General features: G+C 39.1%; 1 protein-coding gene across 2 annotated transcripts; it reads right to left on the bottom strand.

The window, feature by feature from the left end:
- Positions 1 to 2,286: 2,286 nt before the first annotated feature.
- Positions 2,287 to 11,675, bottom strand: LOC121416510 (proton-coupled folate transporter-like). Of its 2 annotated transcripts, none has more exons than XM_041610003.1 (4): positions 10,239 to 10,491; positions 8,450 to 9,391; positions 4,174 to 4,245; positions 2,287 to 2,509 (listed from the first exon to the last, which is right to left on the bottom strand). In XM_041610003.1, exons 2-4 carry the CDS (start codon positions 9,384 to 9,386, stop codon positions 2,370 to 2,372), a joined length of 1,149 nt encoding a protein of 382 aa, XP_041465937.1. In that variant the 5' UTR covers positions 9,387 to 9,391; positions 10,239 to 10,491; the 3' UTR covers positions 2,287 to 2,369. The 2 variants fall into 2 exon arrangements, with proteins under 2 accessions (XP_041465937.1, XP_041465936.1); XM_041610002.1 differs by lacking the exon at positions 10,239 to 10,491 and adding an exon at positions 11,409 to 11,675 and having other exon boundaries at positions 2,288 to 2,509.
- Positions 11,676 to 12,010: the final 335 nt, after the last annotated feature.

Here is a 12,010-nt window from a genome sequence, read left to right as displayed (position 1 = left end):
AACGCGCACAAAATGTTCAGTGATGCTCGATTACTATTACGTCCAAGTTTCATGAATCAGATCCATAAACTTTCAAAGTTATGATGGGAATTCAACAGATATCCCCAATTCGGCCAAAGTTAATTGACCCTAAATGACCTTTGACCTTGGTCATGTGACGTGAAACTCATGCAGGATGTTCAGTGATACTTGATTAACCTTATGTCCAAGTTTCATGAACTAGGTCCATATATTTTCTAAGTTATGATGACATTTCAAAAACTTAACCTCAGGTTAAGATTTCGATGTTGATTCCTCCAACATGGTCTAAGTTCATTGACCCTAAATGACCTTTGACCTTGGTCATGTGACATGAAACTCTATTAGGATGTTCAGTAATACTTGATAACCTTATGACCAAGTTTTATTAACTAGGTCCATATACTTTCTAAGTTATGACGTCATTTCAAAAACTTAACCTCAGGTTAAGATTTGATGTTGACGCCGCCGCCGCCGTCGCCGTCGGAAAAGCGGCGCCTATAGTCTCACTCTGCTTCGCAGGTGAGACAAAAACCGTGCCTTTTAACTATGATCTCAAACTCTTTGATTGCTAGTTATATATACTTTTATTTATCCTCTCTTATTAGCTTAGATGTTTAAGAACTTCAATCTGAACCAGTAAATTGTAAGGATCTTCATTATTATTATTAATATCCTTTTATATTTTTTGTTCATTCTCAATAACCATTGTACAATTGTATAATGATGTGTAACTTCTTTTAATGACTGTATAATTTGCTTTTGAGATTCATATTGTTATTGTATATTTGATTTGAAAGAAGGAACTAAAAACATGTTAAATAGAAAAGAAAACATACACGTGCTTTTAATTATGTTTTAATTATGCTCATGTTAATATTATTCATTGCTCATTTGATTTCTAATTTTTATCGTACATATATTGTGATTTTTTTGTGGAGAGAAAACCGTCATGGGTATACAATTACCCGTTTAACGGCCACAATGAATAAAATGACATGAAATTTTGCGAATATATATCACTTTTTAAAAAATACTTTTTTTATTGAGTAAATTGTAATCGATGCCAGTATGCTTCTTAGATAATACAATAATCGATTATTTCTACAGGGCTAAATATTAAAACATCACTGAAAATCACTGAGTTTGGAATATACGTTCCAATGTACTTTAAAATTTTAGGTGTATTGAATTCAAAACTTTAAGGTATTGAATATTGAACATTTATATTTTTGACCAAAAGTATTACAGCAATGGTATCTTCAGCTAATTGATAACCATCACAAAGCATTGTTTTGAAACAAATATATAAGTCAACCGTCCTTATTTGTGTGCGCGAGTACTGCTCGCAGCGCCAATGAAGTAAATTTTAGACGGAAACAGCTGAACAAGCTGTCTTCCTCACTTCACAGAAAAAAATTGTTACAGATAGAGACATATAGAGTACGTGCACACTTATGATTTTTCTGAGTCTTATTCACGTTAATTCACATTAATTAGCGAAAGATAACAAAGGTAGGAGCCCCTCTCATCCAACAACAAAAACAATAAATCAAATAATCTTCACTCCAGAAGGCGGAAAGTCAACCTGCCTGAAATGTCGCATTCACTATTGCTCCTGCTACGACTCATTTCGAAATGAATATTCTACTTCCCAACCTCCACTTTCTCGTCTCTCCATTTTACCTCCATTTCTATCCACTTCTATCCGGGGGGGGGGGGGGGGCACTCAGTATATAATGCATAGTGGGTATGTGCCGCGGAGGGGACCCCGATTTTCACACTCAAATTTCCGTTCCAAGGCATAGCATTTTTTCTTATTGAGAAAAAGAACAAAGAAACCCGCTCCAAAGCATAGCATTTTCTTCTTATCTGGACAAAAAGAAGAAAGAAATCTGCTCCGAAGCTTTGCATATTTTTCAATACGCCGTTCCGATCGCATTGATCAGCTACAATGAGCCGCAATTTTGGTGCAAAGCGGCCACAGAGTGCTGTCCGACCATCGCCTCTGCGCGAGCACACCCGGTGGAGGCCGCGCTAGCTGCATCATGCACGCATGCCCGTTCCATAGGGATGCACATACGCACTCACACGTACGCTGGCGATCCGTTCCAAGGACCACCGTTTTCACAAACATTTGTAGTTCCGAGGACCCTCCTTTTTACAATGATCCCGTTCCAAGGCCCCCGTTTTTTGTCTCCCCCGTGGCACACTCCTACCACTTTTTTGGTCGAGTGCCCTCCCCCGGGCTTCTATCTAAGTCCCTCCTGGACTTTACACATGGTGTACCGAAAACCACTTCCCCGAAATAAAAGAATGAATAAATAAGATTTTAAAATATAAGGAATAAATCACTTACCGCAGAAGAGCATAATGTTTGACTTTGAATAAGCCGTCATGATGAGGCATGATACGAAAGAGAGGATGGATATCTGCATGGTGCAATGGTCTGAGAAAAAGAGCCGAAGCACGTACCCGCCAACGACGAGACCTACGCAATAAAAAAAAGTTCCAAGAGAGAAATCAATACCAAATCGGGCAAGCATGAGGATGATAATAATGAGCAGGAGGATGGATGTGATGTCACTAATGATGATGGTGATGATGGTGATGATGATGATGATGATGATGGTGATGATGATGATGGTGATGATGGTGATGGTGATGATGGTGATGATGGTGATGATGATGATGGTGATGGTGATGATGGTGATGATGATGATGGTGATGATGGTGATGATGATGATGGTGATGATGGTGATGGTGATGATGGTGATGGTGATGATGATGATGATGATGATGGTGATGATGGTGATGATGGTGATGATGGTGATGATGATGGTGATGATGATGGTGATGATGATGGCGATGATGATGATGATGGTGGTGGTGATGATGATGTTTATGGTACTGATGATGATGGTGATGATGATGATGATGGCGATGATGATGTTCATGGTACTGATGATGATGATGGTGATGATGGTGATGATGATGGTGATGATGATGGTGATGATGATGGCGATGATGATGTTTATGGTACTGATGATGATGGTGATGATGATGATGATGATGATGGCGATGATGATGTTCATGATAGTAATGATGATGGTGATGATGCTGTTGATGAAGGTGATGGTGGTAATGATGATGATGGTAATGGTAATGATGATGATGTTCATGATGGTAATGATGATGGTGATGATGATGATGGTGATGATGCTGTTGATGAAGGTGATGGTGGTGATGATGGTGATGGTGATGATGATGATGGTGATGATGATGATGATGTTCATGATGGTAATGATGATGATGATGATGATGGTGATGATGATGGCGGTGATGATGGTAATGATGATGATGATGGTAATGATGATGATGGTGATGATGATGATGGTGATAATGATGATGATGTTCATGATGGTAATGATGATAATGATGATGATGGTGATGATGATGGTGATGATGATGGTAATGATGATGATGATGATGATGGTGATGATGATGATGATGATGATGATGATGATGATGGTAATGATGATGGTGATGATGATGATGGTGGTGGTGGTGATGATGGTGATGATGGTGTTGAAGGCGATGATGATGATGGTAGTGGTGGCGATGATGATGGTGGTGATGGTGATGATTATGATGATGATTTTAATGAAGATGGTGATGATGATGATGATGATGGTGGTGGTGGTGATGATGTTGATGATAATGATGATGGTGGTGATGATGATGGTGATGATTTTAATGATGATGGTGATGATGATGATGGTTACGATGATGATGATGGTGGCGATGATGGTGATGATGAAGATGGTAAGTATGGTGATGGTAATGATGATGATACCGATGGTGGTGGTGGTGGTGGTGATGATGATGATGGTTATGATGATGATGATGATGATGATGATGATGATGGTGGTGGTGATGATGATGATGATGATGAAGGTGATGGTGATTATGATGATGATGGTGATGATGATGATGATGTGAAATAAGTAAATAAATAGATAAAAAGATAGTAAGCATTAAAATAAAATAATTGATTAATTAATCGATAGATAAATAAATGAATGACTAATTGAGTAAACGGAGAAATCAGTAAGTATAATGGATCGAATAACATGCTATTTAATATGTGCTCACCAAATCCAGAAAATATGAAAGTCAGTCCGTTAAATAAACCAATAAGAGCCGATGACCAGCAGAATGGCTGACCTGATATGAAAATAAGAAAAAAAATCATTTTGCTTCAAAGATCAATTAGTCCATCTCAACAACAACAAGTCGATTGGGATAAAATAAAACAGGTTATAACACCAATTTTTTCACAAAAATGGACGTCGGTATGCAAATGAGGGAACTGATGACATCACTCACTATTTCTTTTGCATTTACCCATGGGAGATATGAAATATTATGATTTTCTCGTCATTGTACTGTGAAACAAAGTTCTATTTCGACCTGAACATGTGGAATTACCATTGTTTAACATTGTAGGGTTCAGTCAAGTTGGTCCATGTTGTCAAATCTTTTAAAATTGAAATGTTATATAATTCTAACAATAAAAAAAAGAAATGGTGAGGGACATCATCGATTCTCTCATTTGCATGTGACTAATTTGTGCATATAACCATTTTGTGAAAAATAAACAATATTTTAAAATGTCATAACTTTATTATTTTACATCCGATTATGATGAAATTTTCAGCATTATGCTTGTCTGTCTTCCCCTATTTATTCGAATTAACATTTTTCCGAAGTGTACTTGAAATTTAAACAGGTGCAGATCCAGAGTTGTACTATGGGGTACGAATTTTGAGAATAAAAAATGAACAAATGGAAATGTCATCAGTTCAGAATTAAGGGTATTTTTCAAAGTTAAATTCGTTGTTTTACAAAACCGTATCGGGGCAAGAATGGTGGTGTGCAAACGTACTTGTATCCAGGATACATGTAGCTTTTTAAATGTAAATTGATTTGCAGTGTGGGTGACGTAATCGGAGTTGTCCAATACCCATTATAAGCCTAACTATTTTGAGAAAATAATCAAAATAAATTGTTTTAACTCTCTACTTTTACATCAGCATTGATAAAACCTCCTTTGTACACATCAAAAACTGTGGTGTTAACCGGTGTACATAGAGGAAATTGGTGGTGTTAGTTTTACACCTATAGGTGTTATTACAACACCTATGGTTGTTACATTTACACTCGTTGGTGTTATGTTCAATCTTAAGGGTGTAATTTTAACACCTCAGGGTGTGGTCCTCTATTAACACCAATTGGTGTCAGTTTTAACACCACAGTTTTTACAGTGTATATACGAAGTCAGTTTGACTATGTATTAGGAATTTTGCAAATAACATGTTCATTTACTGTTTGTCTGAAAAAATGTTAATGTTTATACAGTGAAATTATGCTTTTTGAAAAAAAAGAACCCTGTGGAAGGGAAAAAAAGGGAAAAAAACATCATTCCCAATACATACGCAACCCTACCCTAAAACAACAGAGGTAAGCTAAACGGACATCATAAAAAGGTATTGACTAATTTGGCCGATTTACCCACTCAGACATTATTTATTGAAATAAAATTGTAGGAAACTTCATCAAAGTTTCATGCGAACAAAGCTAACTGAGTTATAGTGGAAAATACAATATTGTTTCAAGTGAGCGCAGCGAGTGAGCCATGAAGAAATGACAATTTAAAGCAACGTTAACGTCAGCTATACAGCTATGGGGGGGGGGTATGTCGATACCATTGTGTATAGTTAATCAATTATCAGGTGTCAAAAAAACAATAAAAGCTATCAGCCAAGGTTGACAAAGTTCATGAAAACAAGCATACATTTGATGCAATGTACTGACTTCTAAATATAGCACTGTGCGATGAAAGCATCATCTATACTTTCCTTGACAGATAATTCCCCCAAAAAACTAAAGGCTATCTCAAATTGGAAAATGCATTATGAATTGTGTGGAGCGTTTTGTGTGGACCATTATGGATTAGTCTCCCGACTTTGAAACAGTGGGTCGTGGGTTCGAATCCTAGCCATGGCATATAGTTCGGCAAGAAATTTATCCACACTGTGCTGCACTCGACCCAGGTTAGGTGAATGGGTACCCGGTAGGATTTATTCCTTGAACGCTTTAGCACCTATTAATATGGCGGCTCAGCTACAGCCAGGGTATAGTAATATGATACCAGTATCAAGGCGCAGTTGAGTATATGCACATAGTAGCTGCGCTATATAAATGGACATAATATTATCATTATTATTATTATCATGCTGCTCTACCATTTGATCTTATATAATTAAGAATTCAATGTATTTCTAGTTTTATGTCAATTATGGAGGCAGACTATTAACAACATCTCATCAAACACTGTAAAAACTGCGGTGTTAAAACTGACACCAATTGGTGTTAATAGAGGACCACACCCCGAGGTGTTAAAATTACACCCTAGAGATTAACCGATGTACATATAGGACCACACCAGTTATTTTACACCGGTGTTAAATTGGTGGTGTAAGTTTTACAAGTGTAAATGTAACAACAAAAGGTGTTGTAATAACACCTATAGGTGTAAAACTAACACCACCAATTTAACACCGGTGTAAAATAACTGGTGTGGTCCTCTATGTACACTGGTTAACACTGCAGTTTTTGCTGTGAAAGAGGGGAGAGTGCATTTCTTTGACTTAAACAGGGACTGCTGTAATCAACTTGTCTACTCGCAGTTGGTCTCATCCTCAGATCGCATATAAATAAACCCACTTGATCTATACCAATTTGGTCTCATTGCCATTTGGACAACCATGAATTTAGTCTACATGTAATTCTCAGTTGGCCAACAAATTATGCCTGATGGTGGTTTATTTTTTCCACAACTTACTTTTTCGCAACATTTTTCAAATGAAACTTTGGTTCATAAGTGGATAGGAAGCAAAAACTGTGGTGCTAAGCGGTGTACACTGTAAGAACTGTGGTGCTAAAACTGACACCAATTGGTGTTAATAGAGGACCACACCCTGAGGTGTTAAAACTACACCCTAAAGATTGAACATAACACCAAAGAGTGTAAATATAACAACCAAAGGTGTTGTAATAACACCATAGGTGTAAAACTACTACCGCCATTAAGTCAAACCCCCGTTTGGAGAAAGACCGCAGTTCAGATTGCAAACTGCGATTTTATACCCCATTTTACGTTTGGAAATCCCCAAAATCATTTCCAAGCCCTGATCAACCCTGCTTGGCCAGGTAATCCCGCTGTCTCAATTTCACCTCCACAAGCCAGTATATGAGCGTTGAGCCAATGACGAAATGATAAACAACAGCTGTGCTATTATGTAAGACTTCTCTGCCTGTAGTAGGACCTTTGGAATGAAATTATTGTATTCGATATCTAATCACGTTTTCAAAGGCATATTGTATTCAGAAATCCAATAATAGTCCATTTTCAATTTCGAACGAAGAAAATCTACCTCGAAATGAGGAAAAAATGACGGCATGCTTTGCAGGGACCGCGCTCAGCGCTGCACATGCATCCCATCGTGTGTGCCCCCCCCCCCTGCTGTGACTGTATATGCCGGGCTGTTGTGTTATCTTCGGACCGAGGTCAAGAAATTTGTATTTTGATACTTAAATTGCTTGCTTGGGGCAGTTACGGTTTGTCGTACTTGGAGAAGAGAATTGATGAAGAGGGAAACAGGGGTATAGTGTTCTCAAATGGAGGTTTTCGTCATGGCCAATTTAACACCGGTGTAAATAACTGGTGTGGTCCTCTATGTATACATAGAGGACCACACCAGCTATTTACACCAGTTTTTTACACCGAATCTACTCTCTCTAAATATATGTAGTCTAACTGGAAATAAATCAAAATGGGCTTAAATGGTTTTAACACCTCATTGCTAGTCCACCAACTGGTTGTATAAAGGCCACCGCACACATTACGACTGCCCTCATCTACCGACCATAGCTCAATGTTCCGACCGTGTGAATGAAAAGAGTCATTTTATTTGAGCTTTGATCGATATTACCGAAAGAATACTGATAGTTCTCTTTTTGGTGATTGCAAGCCTTTAATTTGGAGTAAAGGCCAAATTAGTATCGGATTGCTACGACGTCCATACGACAGAAGCAGAAACAGACCGGATTTACGGTTACGCTTTTATTCTGTATCATATAGTTACAGAGTTCAACATAAGTATTGTTTTGTACGATGATTTAGAACATTGAGATATTCCATGTTTCAATATCCAAATCAAATCCTACGTCCTAAATCAAAAATCCTATTCGTCCTATTAAAAAACGGATCGTATAACAATCGTAAAGTGTGCGGTGGCCTGACAGGGATGAGACCAAACATAAAGGAGATGAAGTGGGGGTAGACCGAGTGACATTTTCGACCTACCTTCGGCAAAGAGGACGTTGGTCGACAGGAAAGATACGATGATGAGAATAAACTGAAAGAGAATGTAGTTGTACGAAATCATCTTCCAGCAACGTCCTTTCGGATCCGGTCGGAAAAGATCGACTAGACTTCGGACAAACTTCGCCATGTTGAAGTCTCTTCGGGGAGTCGGCACGACATCCGCCGAATGCTCTCCGGGCACCTTTCCGCTGACGCTCGGCAGGCTTTCGGGCAGGAGGTAGACGTAGAGGGCGCATATGACCATTATTCCGAGGATGGTATAGTAGACCGGTGGGTATCCAGTGGCTTCGATCATAAACCCGACCAACACTTGCCCCGACCCTGCCCCGAGGGTGGTCAGACATTCAAGGATCACCATTCGGTATGTCCGCTGCTTGCTTGTCGTCGTGTCCGCGACGTACGCGAAGGAGCACGCCACCAGCGTCAGGAAATCGCCACACAGTCCCAGCGGAACTGTCCCAGCGAAGAGCACGGACAACGGCCAGTGATATTGGGCTACCAATGCATAGATGATGGAGTAAATCGCAAACCCAACGATAGGGAACATCATCGCAATACGGCGACCTTTAGAGTCACTTAAAGCTCCGAGAAAGTTGGCCGAAAATAGCGCGGGAACAGACTGCGCAACCGCGAGATAGAGCGTCCAGTACGACGTCTGTGCTTGGACCTGAACGTAACGGTCATATTCATCAGATGATGTATTCAACGTGCATACTACACTGGTATTCCCTGTTGGTTGGGTGAAATTAGCCTCTTCTGACAGCCGTTTGTTGAGGTATTCTACACGAATCGTAGTCAGCAAGCCGTACGCCAGCATGAACGTGACAGTAAGGGGCTCGACGACGAGTCTACTCCTCCACGATCTTGTCGTCGACAATGGGCTATTGATTCCGGTGTTGGATTTACCTGGGTCCATGATTGCTTAAAAACAAAATGACAGAAAATGAGAGATTGCTGTAAAAGTAAGTCAGCAATAAATTTCTCGATGTCACCACAATAATGAGGTATATTTGGGCGAAAGTGGTAACGAACTCAATCATGCCCTAACCATAGTCATGCAAAATTTTCTCCTTCGTTTTTGTTTTACATCATTGTTGAAGTTGCGTGAATTATGGGGATGATTTGAAGGCGAAATAAAACGTCCACGTGTGGAACATGAATAACTTTTTTTTTGCTCATTGCGCTGATCTCAATGATTCAAAAGTTTTGACAAGAGCACTCCAGGGGCCCATTTCATAAAGAATTAACTATTGTAAAACTTTGCCATTATGACAACTCCCATGGTAACCTTGATTTTAATTGGGTGCTGTTGCCATGGTAGTTGCCACAATGGCAAAGTTACAACAGTTTATCATCTCTTCCTGATATCAATGGGTTTTTTAACAACCAATGTTGACTTATTGATATCAATAAAAGAAACTGACTTGGGAAATCAATCATTTTTATTGAGTTCTTTGTTGTAGATGCAGTTACACTATAAGCGAATCTGCTCTCTAAATGCAAATGAACTATTGTCCCCATATAATCATACTCCTCGCAGGGTGAGATGAGGAACCTATAGAATGAGATTTCAATTTTTCAAGAGTGAATTTTACCTTTTTGGAGTGAAAGTGTCATTCCTTTTATACATTTTCAACCCCTCCCCCTCCAAGGAAAAATTCACTCTTGAAATATTGAAATCTCTCTCCATCAGGACCTCACTCCGAGAGTAGTGAGATGATCGAGGGACCGGAATAGCTCCTCTGCATTAAGAGAGTAGGCTACCTACCTCAGACCCGACATTATAAGCACTATACGAAAACCAAAGGGTCTTCGCCTGCAGACTAGCACATATTGGCTATCATCATTCAGACGTGACTGCCCCTATGTCACAGCCGAGTTGGTATATCCATGGTCCCTGTCATACCAACGAAACCCATTATAAAAACGACCAATGGTATGTCATTGAACATTACATAATAGCTTCGATGGACCAGGGGGCCCGTAGCACAAAGTTTAGCAATGATCATGGAACATCGGATTGATTGCATTGACTACAGTGTACAATCAATCATGACACTCAAGCATACGATCAATCGCTAACTTTTGTGCTATGGAGCCCTGGAATCCGTTTCTATAGTCTTTAAATGGACCCATTCTTATCCCGTCAATCAGAAAGTCGTAAAGGGCCGATTTGGATCAAAAGTGTGAGGAAATTATCCATTCAAAATAAATCCGTTCTTAGAAACGTGGGCCATCATGTATATGCATGGCTAAGCATGATCCACACCCATCTTCATCACAGAAAGTAGCATTATATTCAATCGCAATATTTACAATGAATTGTGAAATATATGCTTTCAAATATTCAAATCTACCATTTAATGACAGAAACCGATGTTTTCCGTTACAGTCGATGGTCAATATCTATAATTTCCAAAATGATAATGCATGGGCCTTTATTCTGCACATTGCTTCTTGCAGTACTGTTATATGCAATGCTGCTATGTCTGGTGATACTCTGGCAATTAGCTTTCGCGGTTTCAAAACTCTTCTTTGTTTTAGATAGATTTTCGTAAATATTAAATATATGTTTCCTTCATAACGGCCATAATTTAATTGTGTTGCAAACTCACGGAAACAATTTCGTGAATTATTTCACGAATATCTCTGTCAGTCCTGATTGTGATTGCCACTCACCACCATCTGTTAAAAGCTACTGTCATTCTTTGCTGTGATTGGCTAAAATCTCCGGAGCTGATATTATCATTACAAATACAACAGAGAACCAAAATATGCAGGCCCCGTTTCATATAGACGTTTTGTGATATAACAAATGCGCGATTTCTCTAATAAATTCACTATCAGGCAATGAGATTAAATGATTTCAGCAGCTTTTAATAGTTCATTCAGATGGCAGGTTTATGCAACGAGACCCATGCCGGACAATATACTCTACCTTAGATGTTGACTGTATGCTGACAATAGCTCGTCCTACATGAATCAAAACATGCAAAAGGGGACTCCAATATTGCAAGAACGACGTCAAGTCCAAGAGAATAGCATAGGCCTGTCTTGATGACTTTATTGTGTCCAGTTCCACTTCAAAGGAATGTCTAAGTAGGACTAACAATCACGTGCTGCAAGTGAGTACCAGTACATTTAGCCACACAGGATACCAAGAAGTTAAAACATTGTGATAGTGTGATTATAGTAGGCATATGCGCTGAAGTTTATGCGCTGAAGTTTATGCGCTAATCAATAAGATTGAACTCAATGCCCTGGTAATTCAACGTGCGTTTGAGTGGGCCGGTGTCACACTTTATGTTGTCCCCCCTGTCTGGCTAAAAGACGCCAGCATTGTGGGAGCTCGGTGTTGGAGAGCGCGGAATCCGGGGGGCGGAATAAATTATAGATGGGTTTTTTTTTACTGTTTTCGGATATATTTTGGGTCTTTTAATCAATATTAAGATGTTAGCAGAATTGATCAATGTCAATCTGTTTTTTTTTTCGACTAAAAATAAGTAATTGCATAATCGATTTCTTCGCGCTCCCCGTAAT

Source organism: Lytechinus variegatus, chromosome 6 (genome assembly GCF_018143015.1).
Source record: "Lytechinus variegatus isolate NC3 chromosome 6, Lvar_3.0, whole genome shotgun sequence".
Taxonomy (NCBI): domain Eukaryota; kingdom Metazoa; phylum Echinodermata; class Echinoidea; order Temnopleuroida; family Toxopneustidae; genus Lytechinus; species Lytechinus variegatus.
This window is presented reverse-complemented; position numbering and strand designations above follow the sequence as displayed.